Genomic DNA, 22,347 nt, shown 5'->3' on the forward strand with positions numbered 1-22,347 from the left:
AGTCTGCAGTCGAGGCAGAAGAACTCTCAGATTACAGAAGGCGCTTTGGCATTCAGGCTAGGGCGCACGGCGCAGCTATGGCGCACGAACAAAAGTTCGCCTCGGGGGGGGGGGGGGGGGTCCTCGTGGGCGGCTCTGGTCCAGAAATGCCAGGGCCGATTTTTTGTCCATGTCCGCCCTGGCCTAGTACTACATGGGTCCTCGAACTGAGACAAAGTCCAAGTTTTCATCAACTGTGTTTCTCACCTGAGTTCAAAGAAAGAACTCTGTGACGCATCAACCAACTTGTAGTCATGATCCATGTTTCAGGTCGTCAACCTATTATAAACTAAATATAAGAAATCATAATAATTATAGTAATTGAATGACGTAAATTATGTGGAGTTCTTTAAGTTACTCCTGCCCACAGTTAAAGTTGATACTGACAAATCCATGTCGTTGTTGGTGATCATACTAAACTGACGCTGCGTGCTGAACTGCTTTTTTAACAGCCTGACGCAAAAAAGTCTCTTCCAGTATAAAGTCTGTAAAAGTGCCAAAACAGTCGAGCTGTCTCAGTCTTTGTTGCTCTCAGTCTTCAGTCTTTGGTCGTCTTTGACGATAACAGCAGAATAAAAACAGTTTTAATATAACCGACTGACCGGACTGACTGGCTAGTACAGTCGCCCTGCTTATGAATACCAACGAGGAGCCGCCAGGTCCCAACCCCCCAGACTAAAGTTGAAGTTAAGTTGAAACCGAAAGTAAACCGTACGTGAAACACTATTGGTCGAGTTAAGATTGATTGAACGGCCTTCCAGCCAATCACAGTCTGCGTTCAACCCACCAAGGCAACGTAAAACACGGTTTTAAACTAAGGGCTACACAGAACTCAGCAGCAGTTGTTAAAAAACGACACACAACGACTGTATATAAATAGTATAATGAGGAACAAATGAACAAACACATTGTTCAGAATAAACTGACTTGGCTTGTACTTTAATATCCTGCATCAGGAATGAAGTTAAAAACACATTTAGGTAAGGTCAGCTGGTGAAGTATGGCACAGTATGGTATTGAAGAATAAAGTATTAGTATGATCACAGATAAGTACACAGTATTCACACAGTGCAAAACAAAATAAAAACAATGCTACAGGATGAATTATTGCACAAAGGACTTAAGGAGATATAATAAGCAATCAGGTATCATGAGTGAAATTATAACAGTGTATTTGATCTATGGAAGCTTAGGCAGAGAAAGTTTGACAGAACATCTAATCAGGAAAGTGTCAGTACAGGTCACACTCATTTCCTCAGCTGTTCTTTCCTGACACCTGCTGGTTGTTTTTGGTCCTACAAAGGTTTTAGTTCAAACTGTCAACTGTATTTGAACTGTCCTCTGATGCTTCCCTCGTTGTTTCTCCTGTTGATGGACTGCTGACCAGAGAAGTCTTGTGGCTCTCATGGGTCGACATGATTCTTGGTTTCCTTCAACTGTCTGCATCATGGAGACAGGTCAATCAGAGTCACTTTAATTCCCAGGTAAGTGAACACACACGAGATTTGACTCTGGTTACACTTTGCTCTCTTAGCAAACACCAAACATGTACAGACACAGGTAAGAACAAGACACATATATGTTTTTATACCTTTTTTAGAAAAATCAAAAAATATACAATTACCTATATCTAACTACTATCTATCTATCTGACAGATATAATAGATAGATAGAAGATAGATGATAGATAGATAGATAGATAGATAGATAGACAGATAGATAGACATATTTTTTACACTTTTTTTAATTTAAAAAATATACAATAATATTTGCATATATATATATATATATAATATATATATATATATTATATATAGATATTATATATGATATATATAAGCCGACTCTGAATGATTAAAAACACTTATTTACACTCAGTTAGGGTGTGCTGACCAGAGAGGAAAATATCTAAAAACATCTACATGAAGTTTATAAATCAGTAAAATGAATTCTCAGCTCCAGGACTGTGGGGCGTGTCCTCTGGAGGCATATTAAAGTAACGTTATTCATCCAGGAAAAATGCATTGCAGTACTTTGATGGCAGAGCTAACACCTGAGTGCAAACAAGATAATAAACAAGCAAACAGAGAACCACAGAATACTTGGACACCTCATGGTGAATCAACTGAACCTCTACATGCTTTTTCTCTGATTCTGTAGATTGATGATCAATATGTACAACTTCACCTTCAGGTCCAGTTGCTCACTGGTTCGGGCACCAGTAACATCCTTAAAGTTCTCAGTCTCCTCTGGTCCCTGGGTGTCAACAGAAGAAGAAACGTTTAAATTCACTGTGTTCTGTCGTTTTTACAAAATCCAACACTCGAGTGTTAAACCCTCATCTCATCTCATCTCATCTTCTCCCGCTTATCGTGGTCGGATCGCGGGGGCAGCAGCTTCAGCAGGGAAGCCCAGACTTCCCTCTCCCGACCACTTCGTCCAGCGCTCCCAGGGGGACCCCAAGGCGTTCCCAGGCAGAGAGACATAGTCCCCCAGGTGGTCCTGGGTCTTCCCCGGGGCCGCCTCCCGGAGGGAGTGCCCGGAACATCTCCCCAGGGAGACGTCCAGGAGGCATCCTCACGAGATGCCCGAGCCACCTCAGCTGGTTCCTCTCGATGCGAGGAGCGCAGTTTCTACTCTGAGCTCCTCGCGGATGGCGAGCTTCTCACCATCTCTAAGGGAGAGCCCGCCACCCTGCAAGGAAGCTCATTTCGGCCACTGTATCGCGATCCATCTTTCGGTCACTACCCAAAGCTTGTGACCATAGGTGAGGGTAGGAACGTAGATCGACTGGTAATCGAGAGGTTTGCCTTTAGGCTCAGCTCCTTCTTCCACCACGAGGACCGTTGCAGAGTCCGCATCATGCAGAAGCTGCACCAGCCCGGTCGATCTCCCGTTCCATCCTTCCCTCACTTGTGAACAAGACCCCGAAATACTTGAACTCCGCCACTTGAGGCAGGATCTCATCCCCGACCCGGAGCTGCACTCCACCCTTTTCCAGCTGAGCACCATGGTCTCGGATTTGGAGGTGCTGATTCTATCCCAGCCGCTTCGCACTCGGCTGCGAACGCTCCAGAGAGAGCTGAAGGTCACGCCATGAAGCCAACAGGACTAGATCGTCCGCAAAAAGCAGTGACCAATCCTGAGGCCACCGAACCGCAGCCCCTCAACGCCCTGGCTGCGCCTAGAAATTCGACTTACTTTCGGCAATGCGGACCAAGCTCTGGCACCGAGAGTACAGGGACCGGTGCCGGGCCGGAACCCCACCTCCCGGAGCACCCCCACAGGACTCCCCGAGGGACACATGGTCAAACGCCTTCTCCAGGTCCACAAAGCACATGTAGATGGTTGGGCAAACCCCATGCACCCCCAGGACCAGGCGGCTAAGGGTATAGAGCTGGTCCACAGTTTCCACAACCAGGACGAAAACCACACTGCTCCTCCTAGATCCGAGGTTCACAATCTTGCGGACCCTCCTCTCCAGGACCCGAAAAGACCTCCCAGGGAGGCGAGGAGTGTGATCCCCCATAGTTGGAGCACACCCTCCGGTCCCCCTTTTAAAAAGGGGAACCACCACCCGGTCTGCCAATGGCACTGCCCCATGTCCACGCGATGTTGCAGAAACGTGTCAACCAAGACAGCCCCACAACATCCAGGGCCTTGAGGAACTCCGGGCGGACCTCCACCACCCCCGGGGTCTGCCACCGAGGAGCTTTTTGACTACCTCAGGACCTCAGCCCACAGAATGTTTGGGCCTGCCAGGTCCGACCGCCATCCTCCCCCACCATCGGAGCCAACTCACCACCAGGTGGTGATTAGTTGACAGCTCCGCCTCCTTCACCAAGTCCGACGATACGACCACAAAGTCCATCATCGAACTACGACCGAGGGTGTCCTGGTGCCAAGTGCACATATGGACACCCTTATGCTTGAACAGGTGTTTGTTATGGACAGTCCATGACGAACACAGAAATCCAATAACAGAACACCGCCGGGTTCTCCCAATCACGCCCCTCCAGGTCTCACTGTCGCCGCCCACGTGAGCATTGAAGTCCCCCAGGAGGACGAGGGAGTCCCCAGAGGGGGCGCTTCCAGCACTCCATCCAAACCCTAACCCTAACCTAACCCTCTATATTCACCAGGGGTGATTGAGCTGCACTTTGTCTGGTCCCTAGGACCTTGATGCTTTGGAATTAGCTGCAACATATCACAACAGCCAAGAAGAGCTCTGACACAACTCCACATGAAAAAGGGAAAGGAAGACGACACTTACGGAAACATTTCACTGGGGAACAATGACCAGCAGCAGACAAACAAGAGTGATGGAGATGATGATGATGTCAGTCTGACTCAAAGACTGAACTGGGAAAAATGGCCTGAAATGAAACAACACAGAACAGAACGACATTTTTTAATCAAACTCGACCTCAACTGTTAAAAAACAGAAACAATATGTTGAATTTATTTTGAACTCTTTATAACCTGGAACATAGAAGTGTGTCTCTCTGGTCTGGGTGATGTTCTTCTGTTGGACTCTACAGGTGAAGTTGTCGCTCTTCTCCACAGTCAATCTTCTGCTGACAGTATAGAGGTCATCAGGACCTCTGACTGTCTCTGTAGGTCCAGCAGAGAGGAGGTTTCCCTCAGCGTCCAGCCAGGACACCTCAGGCTCTGGATACCAGCCTTTAGCCTCACACTGTAGAACCAGGCTGCTGCTAACGTTCACTGAACTGATAACAGGTGAGGAGACGATTCCTACAGATGAGAGAGTGTAGATTCACATTTGAAACATTTTGATTATTGGTAGCAGGTTATGATGTTGAGCCTGGTTTCATGCTTTGGGATTGAAATGATGTAATTCTGTTGTTTACAACAAAAATAACTTGTCTGGCTTTTGCAGTGTCTTTCGTTCCCGTCCTGTTTCACGTCTTCAAGAAGTTAGTCATGAAACCACGTGGGAGATTGTTACTTTGGAACTGAGCCAGGCTGATTGCAGTCTTTAAGCTAAGAAGCTAGAAGTATCAATGTTCTGACTGAACTCATGTCAAGCAAGGAAATAAGTGCATGTCCTAAAAACATTATGTGTGTCCACTCACCAACAACAAGCTCAATGAAAGCGTATTGACCCAGTTGAGGAAAAAAGCATCTGTAGGTTCCCTCATCAGGACGCGTCACCTTGGAGAGTTTCATTGAAGCGTCTCCGAGCTCCAGTTTGTTGATGGACACGGATGTTCTTCCTCTGTAGGAGGGCTGTTTGTCAGCTACATGTTCTTCACTGTTTCGTCTCTCATAAACAAACCCGGGACTCAGGTCCGGTCTCACCCACTCCAGAACCATACCAGAAGCATTCCTTGGAGGATCCAGGTGACATGGCAAAATAATGTCCTCACCAAGTATTGCCACTATTGGCTGCGATGGACCAATCACCTGAGGTTCACCTGGAGAGAAACAGATCTGTGGTTTAACTGGTTGATTTAAACTGCCTTTAGATCAGTCTGTAGGTCCGGACTATCTCTAATATCAGTAACGAGTAAAAGTGTTCCTCAAACGTTTGTCCTTTGACCTCCAGCAAACATAATGCTGTTATTTGTTTTGTTATTTTACCTCCATGTGACGGTAACAGGAGACGGAAGACGTAACACCAAACCAGGAACTGACTGAAGTCCACCATTGAGCTGCTTCGTCAGATCTCCCTTCAGGAGATCTTTCTACAAATGAAAAATAAAATAAAAAATAAAGTTTACACTTCTTCAGATTGAATTGAAGATACTTAAACAAATCACAGTTCTGACGTTTACACTGAAAGGTAAAGTTGTATGCTGCTTTGTAGGTTTGATCAGAATCAGAATCTTCTCAGATGGTATTATATATACACACACACATATAAAGATTAGTTCCATGATTCGTCTGAGAGTCAGTGATCAGAATCGATAAAAAGACTCGAACTTCCCAACACTTCGCGCTTGCGCAATTCATTTGCAGTCTGGTAGGGGAAGTAACATTTCCTGTTCTTGTTCTGAAGCAGCATGTTCACGTGAGTCACGAGCAACAACAAACAGAAAGACGTGCTCTCACGAGTCTAAATGTCTCTGAACTGAGACAAAGTCACAAAGTTTTAAACAACACTGAGTTCATAAAAGAACTCTGTGAACTCATCAACCAACTTTATTCATAATCCATGTTTCAGGTCGTCAACCTATTATAACTATAATATAATAAATACATAATAATTATAGTATTAATGACGTATTATTGTACTTCTTTAAATTACTTCCTGCTCCATAGTTAAAGTTGATACACGACAGAAATCATGTCGTTGTTGTTTAAAGACATTTGAACATTTCATACCTGTAGACATCAACACTCTGCTCAGGGCTCTTTAAACTGTGTGACGCAGAAAAAGTCTCTTCCAGTATAAAGTTCTGTAAAGTGTCCAAACAGTCCGAGCTGTCTCCAGTCTTTGTGTCTCCAGTCTCCAGTCTTTGTGTCGTCTTGACGATCAGAAGAATAAAAACATGTCAATATGACCGGACAGGTATGAACTGACTGACTGATGTAACACGCCTCAGGCTGATGAAACACACTTGTCTGTTGTGATCATCCTACTTGTTGTAGGCGGTTCCCTGTGAGCTTCCTGACAGCTGATCTGTGGTTTATTATTATTCATTATTATTTAAATGTAAAGATGATAATGACCGTTAATGAAGCCTATAAAAAGGTCATAAACATATAAAATATGTGTTCATTAAATTATGGAATAATTAAAAAATAATAAAAATAGAATATGTAATATTTGAGTTACATAACTTTCTATTTGTTAGCTTAAGGGACTTTTCATTTCGTGGTGGCTCCTCCACCAGGACTTCACACATGTAATTAATTATTATGAATAAATGTACGAGTGTAAACTTTGTTCTCTGTGTTGACGATGAAGCTGACACACAACTCATTAACTACAAGTTTAATTAAACACTTGAACTTTTTTCCATTTAATTTGTCCCAAAATGAAAAAAAAAGTCCAATTAGAAACTTTTCTTCATTCAAATTATAATAAAATATTTTTGAATATCTTGAATTTATCAATTAAAACTGTGACTGCTGATCATTTATCGGGTGATGTCTGCATGTTCTGTAAAGAAAATATTATATTCATATAAAAATGATAAAAATTAAGTAAATCAATTATATAAATTAACTAATATAGAATAAAAACTTTATGAAAAATAAAACATTAAAAAAAAATTGTGACGAAACTTTTTGTAAAAAACGACTCTACGATAAAACTGCAAACAATTTAACTGAAATAAAATAAAAATCTTTCAAATTAACTTTTTTTTTGGAGAATTTTTTTTCGTTTCAGTTTTTTCAGTTTCACAGAATTTTTTTTAATAAAAAAAAAATGACGTGAACTTTCGCGGCTCCAAATCATAAAAAAATGTGAAATCTGTATTTGAAATTTTTCCTAAACGTCTCCAGTCGTCTCTGTGAATGAAGTCAGACCACTCCACACTTTATAAAACTCATCTTTATTGATCGTCTTCATCGTCCATCCTGTTTTTCAACAATATTTTCTTCTTATAAAAACTTGAATATTTACATTTTCTTTGTATTTACAGTATTTTACACGATGACATCATCAGGACGGCGTCTCGCCTCTCCGGAGCCTCAAACCTGCAGAGAGGTCGTCAACTTTACACACACACACACACACACACACACACACACTCGCACACACACTTGTTGCCGGGGGAAATATCACTCCAAGTGGCTGCTTATTGGCTGAGAGGTGTTGCCTGGCAACGACAGCTTATCGGATTAATATCTGGTGAAGGGAGTTGTTTTAAATTATTTATCTTTTCTTTCAATATTTCATCAACTGGAACTGATGAATCAAAGGATGGAAGCTCAGAGAGGCCGAAATTATTCGAATTTCTTTTTTCTTGTGGTTATTTTTAATTTGTCTTTGCAGAAATTTGAGAATTAAAAGCAGCAATGTTCAGAAATTTAAAAATCACAGAAAATGATTCAGTAGTTGTTAAATTTGACACTTGCGTCGCGTCTTTGCTTCCTGTTATTACATTGCTCTGCACTTTTTTGGCACGAGTTCATCTGCTGCAAGTTAAAGTATAAAAACAGGCAGAAAATAATTCATTAAAAAGAAGCGTTCAGAGTAAAGTTGGTTCATTTTTGTACAGTTTAGAGTTTTCAAGAGAAAAAAGTGAAATATGTGAATCAGATCTACAGAAACGTTATTTTACATTCAGCTTTTAAAGAAACACGAGTAGTGATTAAACTGGGAGAGGTTTAGTGTTGAGTGAAGCTACAGATCTGATCACTGTTCATTATCGTTAAGAACTTCACGTCTCCGTAAACCGGGACTCTGAAGCTGAGGCAGCTAAATGGAATCCAGCCGGCGTTAATTTTTATCGTTTGCACCTGTGCAGTTTCCTGCGGTGGCGAGGCCGTATCGGCCATTGCCACGTTTTCTGCGATAAACCTGCAACTTTTGGCAGCAACGCTGAGGATTCACGTCGCGAGCTAAATGATCAGGTCTGCGAGCGACTCGTAGAGTTTCATTCAAGTGTCGAGCAGCTTGGAGTAACAACAACAATCGTCCTCGGCCTTTAGAAGAACGACAGTTTGTTCTGACTCGTGCAGGTCGGAGGCTCCGCCCGGCTCGCTCGTCCCGCCCTCAGCTCCAAACACGACGTATGTTACAGTACTGCAGGGCCGAAACACACCGCGGGATGTTTTAGAGGCAACGGAGACGGGCAACTTTACCGGCAACTATGGGGAGAAAAATATGATACGTGATGAGTCCCTGTGTGGAAACAATACTGAGTGATTCAGACACGTTGCCCGTCTGCGTTGCCTCTGAAACAAAAATTGCCCGTGCGTCTCCGACCTTCAAGATTTTGGTTCATTTGGATTGGTTCGTTCAAACGAGCGACCTCCTCATTGGTTCAGCAGCAGTAAAAAGTCCTCGACCTCCGTTGGTTGGATCCTCCTCGTCGGTTACATTCAACCATCGTCATCGTCTTCCTGTCAAACATTCACACGTCGTCGTGGAAACATTCACGTCCGCGTTTTTCGTCCGTTAAAGCGTCGAAAACATTCGTTTGTCGCCGCGGCGCCCGGAGGTCATTCCGTGATGATGCGCGCGACCTTTGATTGTTTCATCGTCCATGTTTATGGAAGTGTTTGTTGTGACTCCGTCATTTTGTCCATCCGTCCTCTCAGTGTCTCCGTTTAGTCTGCCAGCCAATCAGGACGTGTCGTCGAGACAGTCTGTCTGACTGTTGGAGAAACGGGATCCGGCTGCGACGTTTGAAAAATGATAAAGTCTTCATGGTTTCATCGTTTAATGACGTCACTCCGTCTCTTTCTTCTTGTCGTCCAGGTCGAAGTCCAGCACCAGCAGCTTGGTCTCCTCCGTCCCGTTCCGGCTGCCGGCGGCGCACACCAGCCGAGTGTCGGACGCTCTGATTCGCCACACGACGCCGCCTGCGGAGAAAAGAAGAAGACGCTTGATTGGCTCAGACTCTAGAAGCGAGTGACAGGCGAACGTACGGTGCTCGTCACGTCGGCGGTCCTGACCTGATCCGCGGCTCTGCAGCGCCACCACGTCTCGCAGCCAGGCTCCGGTCCTCAGGTCCCACAGTTTGACCGTGCCGTCGTCGGAGCTGGACAGAACCAGACCTCTGCAGAACTGCAGGCACGTCACTGCCGACTGGTGTTTGTTTGGACCTGAAGGAAACATCATCACACTGTGACACACTGGACCTTTAAGTTGCTCAGGTTGCATGAGAAGATTCGACATTCTGGCTCGATTATCAAAGTTCTACTGTATTTTTCTCCGTGATGCTGATCAGAACAACCCAAACCAGACCAGACGATAACGAGATTAAAGAAAGTTGCATTAAGTGATCACGTGTCACCTCAGAAAATCCACATTTCGCTACGTTGACGGACGTTAAAATCCAGTTTATTCCCGACTGTTGTTGATCGTTTGGTAGAAAAGTTGCGCTCCTGATCTCGACTTTTGTTCCTGATATCTCCCATTTGGAGCCACGTCAGTGGAGGGAAAATCAACGGTTCAAAAACTCTTCTGACTGATCTCATGTCTTAACTTGAGACCCATCACGGACCTTGTTTGATATGTTGATGCCACTACATGAAGGCCGTGTCTGTGTCACCTGATCCGATCTAAATCCTTTTTTTTTAGCTCTGTTTTTGGTCTCCACCTCCTCCTGAGGGAAATATCTGGTGCTTTAGCTGCTAAATGTTTCCCAGCTGTTGTAGAGACGTTTTTAAATGCAGCTGATGAACGTTAAGTTGTAAACGAAGTCTGAAACAAAACATTTAAAATGTTCCGTAACTCTGAAGGAAGCTGCCACAGCTGACACTTCACTGTACGCTCATCAATATTGTCACATTATTATTATAATTATATTAATTATTAACACTACAACGGGCTGTTTTTTATTAGAAGGGACTGCGATGCCTCTCTTTAACCACCAGGGGGCCCCATGCAGCCGTCCTTGTAGTCCAAATGTAGTTTTTATTTCATATAATCCAACTTGTTCACTGTCCTACTTCCTTCTCCCTCGTCTCCTCGCTCCCCTTCCTCCCTCCTCTCTCCTCAGTGGAGGACTGCAGTGTGTTTCAGTTGCTGACTCATCGTTTCTCCCCCTCTCCTCTCTCTCACCTTGCAGTGTGTGAAGACACTGTCCCGTCCGGACGTCCCACACTCGCACAGTCGAGTCGGCGTTCCCGGACACGAGGATGTTGTCGCGGAGCTCCATGCCGCTCGTCAGCGATTGGTGGCCCGTCAGCGTGTGGACACACCCACCTGCACAGGAAGCAAGCCTCCTTAATGTAACCATGCTAATGTCTGCTAGCGCATCAATGTTAAATCCAATTGTGTGTTAGCGCTGAGCTAACGGGCTGTGTGATCCGTACCTGTCTCTGCGTCCCAGACTCTGATCGAAGTGTCCAACGAACCGCTGACCACGAACGCACCGTCAAACTGCAGAGAGAGACATACATGAGACATGTGTGTGTGCATGTGTGTGTGTCTGTGTGCGTATGTGAGTGTGTGTCTGTGTGCGTATGTGAGTGTGTGTATGTGCATGTGTGTGCATGTGTGTGTTTGTGTGTGCGTGTATGTGAGTGTGTGTGTGTGTATGTGAGTGTGTGTGTGTGTATGTGCGTGTGCATGTGTGTGTGTGCGCGTACCTGCAGTGAGTACACTCTGTTGGTGTGTCCCTGCAGTGTGTGCAGACACACCTCCGTCTCGGGGTCCCACACCTTCACCATGTAGTCGTAGCCGCCCGACACCACGCGGCGCCCGTCGTACTGGACGCAGCGCACCGCCGCCACGTGACCCGTCAGCACGTGCTCGCAGCGACCCGTCGACACGTCCCACACACGCAACGTCGTGTCCCGAGAGCCCGACACCACCCTGAGGGGGAGAGGTATGACATCACTGCTGCGAGAGCCAATCAGGTCAGACCAGGTCTGTGTGTGTCTGTGTGTGTGTGTATGCTGGTTACCATGGAGACGGGCAGCAGGCAGAGAGCATGTGTGTCATTACAGTGTATAAATCTCTCTGTGTGTGTGTGAGCCTTTCTGGTTGTCATGGAGACCAATGCAGCAAAATGTAGGTGTTCCTTAAGAGTGTGTGTGTGTGTGTGTGTGTCTTACCGGTTGCCGTGGAGATGCATGCAGCGCACAGTGGAGGTGTGTCCGTACAGCGTGTGGACACACTCGCCGCTCTCGGCGTCCCACACACGCAGCGTCCGGTCGGTGGAGCCGCTGATCACCGTGGCGACCGCCATCTGACTGCACCACACGCCGCCGGTGTGACCCGTCAACGTGCGCAGACACTGAGAGACACAGACGGGGACAGACAGGTGTGAACGAACGGCCAGTGCAACATTTCTACACAGGAAGGTCTGCGACCCTGATGATGTCACAGTGATGTCACGGCCATGTTTAACCGTGTGTGTCTCAGTTGCATCATGGGAAACGTAGGCTCCGGTGTTAGATTAATTCACACTTCCTGCTGCGGCTGCTTCCATTAATCATTCTGTTTTCCTCCTCCACCCTCGGCTGAAGCCTCCAGCTTCACAGGGGAGCCACAATAAATCACAGCAGTGCCTCTGAACACAGTGAACGCATGACTCCTCCATCACTGTGTCACATGTAACCAAACCAGGTCTGCACAGAAAAACGTCTTCAGAGCATCGTCGACAACAAAACCAGCACGATGAAACGAGTCTGTGAAAGGGTCCAGGTCCAATGTGTGGACTCATAGATCTATGAAGACGACCATCGTCTACGCCTAACGACTATCGTCCACACCTGACGACCATCGTCCACGCCTAACAACCATCGTCCACGCCTAATGACCATCGCCTAATGACCACAATCCACACCTGACGACTATCGTCCACGGCTAACGACCATCGTCCACACCTAACGACCATCGTCCACGCCTAACGACCATCGTCCACGCCTAACGACCATCGTCTACACCTAACGACCATCGTCCACACCTAACGACCATCGTCCACGCCTAATGACCATCGTCCACACCTAATGACCATCGTCCACACCTAACAACCATCGTCCACTCTTAACGACCATCTGAATACCCCTCACCCCAAACACTATTTTTGAGTTGTTTAATTGAGTTTGTTCATTACTGTGCACTAATGAGGTTTCAATATATTAAACAGTGATTTCACATAAATTGAACTTAATTACACAAATCACATTAAATCAAATAAATGATAATCCAGCTGCTGATTAAATCATAGAATCAATCTGCTGTTAATTAAGATTAAACGTCGTTCACAGTTTTAATGGGAAAATAATGTTTTCTATAGCGTAGCCTGTGTGTGTGTGTGTGTGTGTGCTCTGAATGAAAGTGTGTGTCAATATTTGTTCCACTTTCACAGCTCCCCTTGAAGAGAGAGAGAGAAAGCAGCTTCACCTTGAATGTGTGTTGTAGTGGTGGTTGCCGCGGCAACAGAGGGAAACTTTGCCTCGGCAACTGTTGCCGGGAGAGGCGGGGCCCGAGACACTGCAGCTTCGCTGCGATTCATCAGCAGTCGATGACGGACGGACAAACTGTCATCGCGTCCGGCTAATAAAGAGAATTCAAATCCAAATCGTGCACAGTCGAAACAAACGCCTCGTCATCCCTCCGGGCGAGAGATGAGGGTGTGTGTGTGTTTTTCTTTCTGTGGACACACACACACACACACACACACACACACACACATACATACACTAAAGGGCAGGTCTAGACGGAGAGCAGGTGTGTCTGTTTAAAGAATGTTCTACCGAAACCAGATACAGACGCTGAGTCGGTGTGTGTGCAGTGAAAGCACAAACGCTGCATTCAAAACCTTAACCTGACGTCTGTCTTACCTCCTGTTGATCCACACTGACCTGCGATCAGGTGAACGGTGTCTCTGTCATTCGTACGTCTGTTCTCACACTATGTAACTTTGGGCTCCGGGTCGGGAGAAGTACGTAACGCTTTACGGCACTAAGTCACACAGCAGCAACTATTTCACTGATTCTGGTGAAACTGGATCATATTTTATGGAGGAAATGTTTTCTGGTTTTCCCTCTGATGTCCTCCGGCTGCTCCGCCTCAACTCTCTGTGATTTACAGAGTTTATGATGGACAGTGAAGTAAACTGCTGACAGCTGTAGCTGCCGTTAGCTCAGTTCATCGGCTTGGCAGTGAGCTCAGAGCGACGGGTACCAAACCAGGTCTGCACAGAAAAACGTCTTCAGAGCATCGTCAACAACAAAACCAGCACGATGAAACGAGTCTGTGAAAGTGTCCAGGTCCAGGTTCAATGTGTGGACTCGTAGATCTATGAAGACGACCATCGTCCACACCTAACGACCATCGTCAACACCTGACGACCACAATCCACACCCGACGACCATCGTCCACGCCTGACGACCATCGTCCACACCTGACGACCATCGTCCACACCTGGCGACCATCGTCCACGCCTAACGACCATCGTCCACACCTGACGACCACAATCCACACCTGACGACCATCGTCCACGCCTGACGACCATCGTCCACGCCTGACGACCATCGTCCACGCCTGACGACCATCGTCCACACCTGATGACCACATAAGGAAAAGGCTGACAGCTGTAGCTGCCGTTAGCTCAGTTCGTCAGCTTGGCGGTGAGCTCTGTGTTTGTACCAACAGGCGTGGACTACCAGGAAGAAGAAGAGGAGGTAACCAGGCTCAGCAGCCTCTATGGACATGATGGCAGAGGAGAAGAGAGTGAAGAGGACGCTGACGGAGGAAGCTAAGAAGAGAAAAGGAGAGAGTGAGCGAGCAAGAAGCCGCCGGACAAGAGTAAATGTGGGACTGACTTTTAGTGGTTGGTGAGAGCTTGGTGAAATAAAAGGCTGAAAGACAGACGCCGAGCTGGGCTGACTGCTGCTGGACTAGGCAGTGATACTGGGAAAGAAGGGTGAAGGAAGGAAGAAGGACGGAAGGATGGATGGAAGAAGAAAGGAAGTAAGGGTGGAGGAAAGAAGGAATAAAAGATAAAAGAAGGAAGGCTGCTGTGGGTGACCTGGTTGATGATTGGCTGTTGGCAAATACTCGAGTACAGCTGAACGTATTTACCACAGTGTAACTGTGCAATGCATCATGGTCCATACACAGCGTGAGATGTGACACAAGGACGAGCCTTTAACACACACACACACACACGCAGGTCTGTGCGTCCAAACGGAGCCTCGGGCTGCGGCGCTGTTTAAATAACAGACACACCCGGACTAACAGGACCGGTCTGACTCTGCTGCAGTCTGCGTTCAGCTTCACGGCGTCCTCGCAGGTCAGCATGACCTACATAAAAGCCTCAGCTCTGTTTTATTATATTCTAATTCATGAAGCCGGGCGACCTTCACAACACACACACACACACACACAGACACACACACCAGTCAGGCTGATAATTATTGCCGTTATTAAATCTGCTGATCGCATTCTGGATTAAACGATGGCAGAGTGAGCAGCAGGTATCAGGGACGTTTTAAAATTAAACGAGCTCGTTTCGATGCTCGTCGTGTAGAGACAGAAGAAGATGAAGAAGAAGAAGAGCTGGGCTCCATCATCGACTCTGAGAGCTGAAAACGTTGGTCGGTCTCGACAACCACAGGATGTGTTACCATGACTACAACTTTGTCCGACACACCCATCAACCTCAGCTGTACTGAAGCTAACGTTTGCAAATATTAGCATGCTAATGTCATCAAACATTAGCATGCTAACATTAGCAAGCATTAGCACGCTAACATTAGCAAATATTAGCATGCTAATGTCATCAAATATTAACATGCTAACGTTAGCAAATATTAGAAGTATAAGACACTGTGCGGCAACGTTAGCTACTGAATCTTTGTTTGGTTGGTAAACTTGGTGTACGTTAAAGCTAGCGGCTGCATTACTCAAAGCACTAATGTGGTATAAGCTAAAATTAGCCGTTAGCCAGTTTAGTTAGGCTAACAGCGTCTATAGTTTACAGTAGCGTTAGCTAATAAGCCTAGCAAGAACTCAACAGTTTAATTAATGTGATGTAAGCTAATATTAGCCACGGTAGCTAACATGAATTCAGTTCATCAGCGTTATGTAAGCCCAACGACAAAGTCACTATCAATTTAAAAGCTAGAACACGGACTGCGAGCTAACGCCAGCGCTAGTTTTCCATCAGTATGTAACTGGCAGTCTGCTAACGCAGGTAAGCTAACGTTAGCAAATATTAGCATGCTAACATGCTAAACAAAGACAGCTCAAACAAACCTGGTCATTGTGCGCACGTTAGCATTTAGCCCAATGCTATATACTCCAATTCGTTGGACGCTTCTCGCCAACAATGGTCGACATTCGAGCTACGTAGCGGACTAGCATTGTGAAAACGGCGGCCAATGAAGCGGTGAATGTCGCAGTATACAAATGTGAGTAGCATGTGTGTTTAATATTTATGTTTTAGCCGTCGAACGTTTGGTGCTAGTGCTCCTATGAATGTCACAGATATCAAATTCAGTACTGCAACCCTCCAAAATAAAAGCACTGCTTGACAAAATACTACGTAGCTACAGTGAAGTATTAGTACACAGTACACACACACAGTAATCAGTCTGTCTCTACCTTGCCGGTGATTGCCGACCACACTTTGAGCGTGTTGTCGTCGGAGCCGCTGACAATCAGGTCGCCGCTGAACTGCAGACACGTGATCACGTGATCGTCGTGACCTTTCAACACCTACGCAGAGAGACAGACAGGTGGATTAAAACACGCTACACACACCTTTACATGTCAAACACACGCCTGTGGCTGCGGCTGTGCTGTGTACCATCGGCTCCCGCGTGTCTCCCTTCCTCCAGTTGTTTTCTATACGGTGCTGTCGGATGTAGGCCGATTTCCACGGACTGACCGCCGCACCGGGTCGCGCGCACTTCCTGCGGCGAGATGACGCGTACTCCGACACACCTGGAGAAGGATGACAGAGATACATAACGTTAGCTGCTAATGTTAGCTGCTGACATAAGATGAGAAAATTAGCCATTAGCAAGTTTAGTCAGGCTAACAGCGTCTGTAGTTTACAGTAACATGAGCTAATTAGCTTAGCAAGAACTCCACAGCTTGATTAATGTAACTGTAGTGGCTAAGTCCCATTTTCAGCCGCTACTGGTGCTAATTTTGTTGATAGTTAGACGTGTGAACCGGAGAAACTGATGCCGAAACTTTGCTGACTTTAACTAAAAATCCATTTTCCACGACCTTTACAAACAAAAAGTGTCCTTTTAAACAAAACCACGTACATCCTCCAAGTACACGGTCAAAAACTTTTTGCCTACAAAATCAGATGCACCTGTGGCTGATGATCTGTACTAAAAAGCATATGCTATACCACACCACCTCCTAATGTTCAGGAGGGACAAAATACAAAATAAATACAACAGAATATATGGCTCCTACAGTAACATAAGCTAACATTAGCCATTAGCTAGCTCAGTTAGACTAACAGCGTCTCTAGTTTACAGTCACATTAGCTACTTAGCTTAGCAAGAACTCCACAGTTAAGTTACTGTAATATAAGCTAACATTAGCAAGTTTAGTTAGGCTAACAGTGTCTGTAGTTTGCAGTAACATTAGCTAATTAGTTTAGCAAGAACTCAACAGCTTGATTAATGTGATGTAAGCTAATATTAGCCATTAGCTAGTTTAGTTAGGCTAACAGCGTCTGTAGCTTACACTGACATTAACTACTTAGCTTAGCAAGAACTCCACAGTTTACTGGAATATAAGCTAACATTAGCCATTAGCAAGTTTAGTCAGGCTAACAGTGTCTGTAGTTTACAGTCACATTAGCTAATTAGCTTAGCAAGAACTCCACAGTTTGATTAATGTGATATAAGCTAACATTAGCCACAGAAGTTTCAGCCTGAGCTAACAACAACAAAGTCGCTGTCACTTTAAAAGCTAAAACACGGACTGCGAGCTAACGTCAGCGCTAGTTTTCCATCAGTATGTAGCTGGCAGTCTGCTAACGCAGGTGAGCCGCATTAATATTCTCTCCGAGTGCTCGTTAATGCTCCCGCTGGTACGACGGAGGGAGCGGCGCAAACACTAACTCGCCTCGTCGATGAAGCCGGCTTCATTAGTATGGCTGTGGCGCGGCGCTAACACGAGGCAGGGCTCATTGGTATGGCTGCTGAGTGCTGGCAGTGAATCTCGGCTGACTGGCAGAACGCCCAGAGACACACACACACACACACACACACACACATATACAGCCACTGCATTGCGCTGAATGAAGAAGGAGTGACTGACTGACTGTGTGTAGCTTTGCATGTTACACAGTCAGCTCCGTCCTCTGTTTGTATTCTGCTTTTCATAGCCGGCCTGTGGAAACAGTGGAAAAACACCTGCAGAGGCAAACAGCACACGACGGAGCGTCACAGCCAGCACAGGACGGACACCTACACAGCATATATATTATAAAGATGCACTAAAAGCCTGATTCTCTGTGTGTGTGTATATATAAAGCCTCACTCCAGCTCCAGACGTGGATGAAAATAGTCCCCAGGGAGCTCGTGTAACACATCCTGACTTGGATCATCTTATAATCTAACCACAGGAGTTCCCCTTGGCTCGCTGCCGGAGCCCCTTCTCTTCCTTATTCACACGCCACCGTCTCCGCTCGCACGGCTTCTATGCAGACGACGCTCAGCTCTATCCTCGCAAACAATCTCAGATAAACCAAACCAGGATAAGGAGAAACCGGGCGATACGTTTCGTGTGAGTTTCAAACCCAGAGAAAAGTCAAGAATACAAAGTCGTGTGAGTTTCAAACCCAGAGAAAAGTCAAGAATACAAAGCAGTTCCTCTATCGTCCACTTGAGGCTGGCTCCAGAAGTGAGTCAGTCTCCATAAGTCCCCATGTTCAAATGTTCCAACTTCACAGCAGAAATAAACATGTTCAAAACATGGATCATCTACAGATGAAAGAAGACGAGCGACTGAACACACACGGGTTCCGTCGTCGCCTCGTGGACGCCGTGTTTACCTTCCTCGCGGCACTTCTCCCTCCACAGCAGGTTGTCTTCAGCGAGGATCCTCCAGTACCGGCAGGTCTGAGCGGCCTGCAGCAGATCTTTGGGAGCCAGGAAGGTCAACACGTACAGCGCTAACTGCAAACACACACACACACACACACTTAACACACTGCTCCATCGCGTACACAACGTCACATCTGAACCGTCTGACCGTGCGTCACCTCTTTGGGCAGCAGCGATATGAAGTCTCTCTGGAACTGAGGCTCGATGACCTGCATCATGTGCTTCACCTGGCTCGTCTCGCACCTGTCGATCAGCTCGTCCAGAGCCAATAGCCGCTCAGGACCACTCCACGCCTACAAGAGGAAGAAGAGTGTGTTTAACATCTGAGTGTGTGTGTGTGTGTGTGTGTGGTCCTGAAATCTTTTTAACTTCGTCCTCCGGCTACAGAGAGATGTTTTTAATTTAAATGTGTTTTTATGGGTTACATAAGAAGAGCTCGGAGGCTAACGCTGTGTTTACGTGCAGGAAGCGGAAGATATTCACACACACACACACACACACACACACACACACACACTAAAGAGAGTGTGTGTGTGTGTTAGCTCATGAAGTGTGTTAGCTTTCAGGCTTTAGTGAAGCAACATGGTTGCGTTGCGTTGCTAACCTGGAAGGTATGAAGCCAGTCCTGCAGGCCAGAAGGGGGTGGGCCCGATGTGACGCGCCGCCGCTGAGCCGAATGCCCATTGGCCAGCCGCAGGTCGCCGAATGTGGTGGGCGTGGCCTGGACGAGAGCCGAGGGACTGAAACAGAGAGAGAGAGACTGTAACAGTTAGCATTTAGAAGCTAATGCGCTGCCGGAAAACAAACAAACTTTTTACAAAACGCTAAAAACGGATAACAGAACAGGATGCTAACAACATGCTAACAGGATGCTAATAGCATGCTAACAAGATGCTAACAGAATGCTAATAGCATGCTAACAGAATGCTAACAACATGCTAACAACATGCTAACAGGATGCTAATAGCATGCTAACAGAATGCTAACAACATGCTAACAGAATGCTAACAGAATTGTGAAGCAAAGACTACAACAAGAGCAACCGTTGCTTCCAGTGTTTCGCTGAGCTACTTTAAAAATGTAGTCAAACGTTGTTACAGGTAAAGGTGTTCTACCTGAGGTATCCGTTGCCTTTGCAGTGCTTCTTCCCTGAAGGGAACGGCCGACCGTCCGGACCGTGATCCAACTTCCTCTTCATCTGGTGGTTAAAGAAAGAAACAGTCAATGTTTACGTCGAAGACAATCAAACCTCAGACACTTCGGTTGTTGGCCAACACCTTCAGAACCGAGCAACTGATGTCACTCCAGGATAGTTTGGGGTTCTCTGGGGCTCGGTTCCATTGGGCGAAGAACGTCAAGCAGCTATAACAGCTTCTCGTTTGGGGGCGGTATTGCCCAAAACAAGCACTGACCATGAAAAGAAAACCCGTCTCATTGACTGGCTTTCTGATCTTTGATTCTCTGGATAGTCCGTTTGCTTGCCCGAGATCGACGTTTTCAGGTGCACCAGAGTTCGGCTGGACTATCCGAGGAAAAAAAACTCTGGTTCGTTTAACATGGACCAAACACCACTGGTGTGAAAGCGCGCTAAAAAAAGAAAGTTGTGCTACTTAATGTCTACTTACCAAGCCAACTGGAGCTTTGTAGGACGGATGAGGAACCAGAACATTGTTGGAGTTTGCACTTGAAACAGCTACTTCCAAAAATAACAACGTGTAAACCGACATCTTGAATCAATCAGCTGCTGCAGAAGCTTCTGTTTGAATAAAAATTAAGACGTAGGGCGGATACATCTCACAACAAACCCCCTTTCCTCAAGACTACCGACGATTACCAACCAATGATTACAGGCGATTGTCAACACCAATCAGGAAGCTACACCAGTAAACATCAACAAAATGATGGTACCCTCCTTCATGTGGTACTTATTCCTGAACATGTTCAATAAAGGGCCACAAACTAACACAAGTTAAGTTGGAGAACTGGTTGTACTGGAGCTTGGAGAGTATACAGTACATAAATGTTGTTGAAGGCGGTGATGGAGGCAGTAAAAGCAGACAGAGCGTGTGAGTAGATATTAAATATGAAACATGACATGTGGTCAGACAAGAAAGGTTGTCTGTGGGTTTCTAGAAGGTTCCTGTGGTCTGTGGCATCTCCATGACATTACTGTAGGGAGTCATGATGAGTCTGTAGATGGTGCGCTTACATACTTTTACAACAAATCTTTGATTTATGGTTTATTCTCTCAGACAAAAAGTGTCAAAGTGTAAACTTTCCAAAATGCATTAAAGAGCAGGACAGAGGCGCTAACGTTAGCCGAACTGATTAACATTTTGACTCCCGTTAATGTCCTGGAGATTTACCGTGAAACGTCTTTCTATACTACGTAGACGAACAAACCCTCGCTGTTTTCGTCCGTTCTCCACGAGTCTTCACATCCCATCAGGAGCGTTTCAGGAACCCAACAGACGTCTACTTGATCAAACTGATTAGAAATTAAAGAACTGACGTCTTATCTACAGACTTTTGCTTCATATTTCATCCCAAAACTGTTTTTCAGCAGCTTCACTGTGTCATATAACCTTCTTTTACTGCTTAGGGAAGCAAAATGTGTCCGTTTCTAACATTTTCTAATGTTTTTTAACATGTAGTTGTAAAGATGAAAGATATTAGATGTTTGAATGTTGGCTATGAGCTTCTTTCTAAGATTCAAATGTATTTTCACTGTGTAGGGATGCCAAATGTGTCCATGTTTAAGGTTTGTTACTGTAAAGATGACCAAGCCCTGTTACTGAAGCAGATTTTTAGTCTTTTTTCATAGATCTGAACCCCAAACTGTTTACAGCAACTGTACTGTGCCCTATAACTTCCATTTACTGTATTTTCAATGTGTAGGGAAGCAAATTGTGTCCAATTCTAATCTTGAATGTCGTAGTTTGTACTTGTAAAGATGAACCAACATTAGAAGAAGGTTATATTAAACAGTAATGGCGGTAAGAACACCAAAGTTTTTTATCGTGATGTTTCTAAGAGCAGACGGATCCACCTACAAATGTTTGTGGGTTTCTCCACATTGATGAAGCGATGCAGATAAACCGCAGCCCCCCTCTGTGTGTGTGTGTGTGTGCGTTACTACAGAGACACTGAAAACACCTACGCTGTTAAAGTAACCCGAACGCACCGTGGCAGAGGTCTGAATCAGCCTTCTATCTGCTTCCTCTCTCGCACTGAATGAACGCAGGAATGCAGAAAATCGCAGGAATGTCGCCGGTGCAGCACGAGTTTAAAATAGAGCAGCATGCTGCTAACAGGCTGTTTGACACACACACACACACACACACACACACACACACACAGACACACACCTTCCTCTTGGTGTCTTGGCATGATGAAGACGTTCATGTGATCATTAAACATTCACATCAAACACACGGCGGTCGTTTCAGCTCTAAACTCGTAATCTGTGTTTCATTTCACTAACAGATGTCACGTCTGTGTGGACTTCATTAAACCTCTTCACTTGAGGGTGAATGACAAACACATCAAGACAGAAACACGTCCTGTACGTTGCTTTAGCATCCCTGTAGTGTTACATACAGTGTGCATGAAGTCTTAAAGGTCACC

The 22,347-nt window shown here is 45.7% G+C and overlaps 3 protein-coding genes across 5 annotated transcripts in view; 1 reads left to right on the top strand and 2 right to left on the bottom strand.

Annotated features, from left to right (window-relative positions):
* The window catches only part of LOC109139693 (butyrophilin subfamily 1 member A1), a 13,070-nt gene extending 6,441 nt beyond the window's left edge, over positions 1–6,629 (bottom strand). The window contains exons 1-5 of one of the 2 annotated variants that reach the window (XM_027287644.1): positions 6,388–6,628; positions 5,644–5,747; positions 5,136–5,477; positions 4,522–4,794; positions 4,320–4,401 (exon numbers count right to left, since the gene is read on the bottom strand). In XM_027287644.1, the coding sequence (XP_027143445.1) occupies positions 4,322–4,401; positions 4,522–4,794; positions 5,136–5,477; positions 5,644–5,710 (762 nt within the window). In that variant the 5' untranslated portion in view covers positions 5,711–5,747; positions 6,388–6,628 and the 3' untranslated portion in view covers positions 4,320–4,321. Of the gene's footprint in view, positions 1–4,319; positions 4,402–4,521; positions 4,795–5,135; positions 5,478–5,643; positions 5,748–6,387 lie in introns of those variants that run through there. The other variant, XM_027287643.1, reaches the window with a different exon arrangement.
* LOC104935135 (V-set domain-containing T-cell activation inhibitor 1) overlaps positions 1–22,347 on the top strand; it is a 592,626-nt gene that overhangs the window by 266,790 nt on the left and 303,489 nt on the right. The window lies entirely within an intron of this gene.
* Positions 7,550–22,347, bottom strand: part of LOC104938112 (F-box/WD repeat-containing protein 7) — a 32,632-nt gene continuing 17,834 nt past the window's right edge. For both annotated transcript variants that reach the window (XM_027287562.1, XM_027287563.1), the window contains 12 exons: positions 19,836–19,918; positions 19,325–19,460; positions 18,879–19,013; positions 18,669–18,792; positions 16,452–16,588; positions 16,247–16,360; positions 11,746–11,927; positions 11,278–11,503; positions 11,002–11,068; positions 10,748–10,891; positions 9,637–9,786; positions 7,550–9,543 (listed from right to left, as the gene is read on the bottom strand). In XM_027287562.1, the coding sequence (XP_027143363.1) occupies positions 9,410–9,543; positions 9,637–9,786; positions 10,748–10,891; positions 11,002–11,068; positions 11,278–11,503; positions 11,746–11,927; positions 16,247–16,360; positions 16,452–16,588; positions 18,669–18,792; positions 18,879–19,013; positions 19,325–19,460; positions 19,836–19,918 (1,632 nt within the window). In that variant the 3' untranslated portion in view covers positions 7,550–9,409. The remainder of the gene's footprint in view (positions 9,544–9,636; positions 9,787–10,747; positions 10,892–11,001; positions 11,069–11,277; positions 11,504–11,745; positions 11,928–16,246; positions 16,361–16,451; positions 16,589–18,668; positions 18,793–18,878; positions 19,014–19,324; positions 19,461–19,835; positions 19,919–22,347) is intronic.

Source organism: Larimichthys crocea, chromosome XIV (genome assembly GCF_000972845.2).
Source record: "Larimichthys crocea isolate SSNF chromosome XIV, L_crocea_2.0, whole genome shotgun sequence".
Classification (NCBI taxonomy): domain Eukaryota; kingdom Metazoa; phylum Chordata; class Actinopteri; family Sciaenidae; genus Larimichthys; species Larimichthys crocea.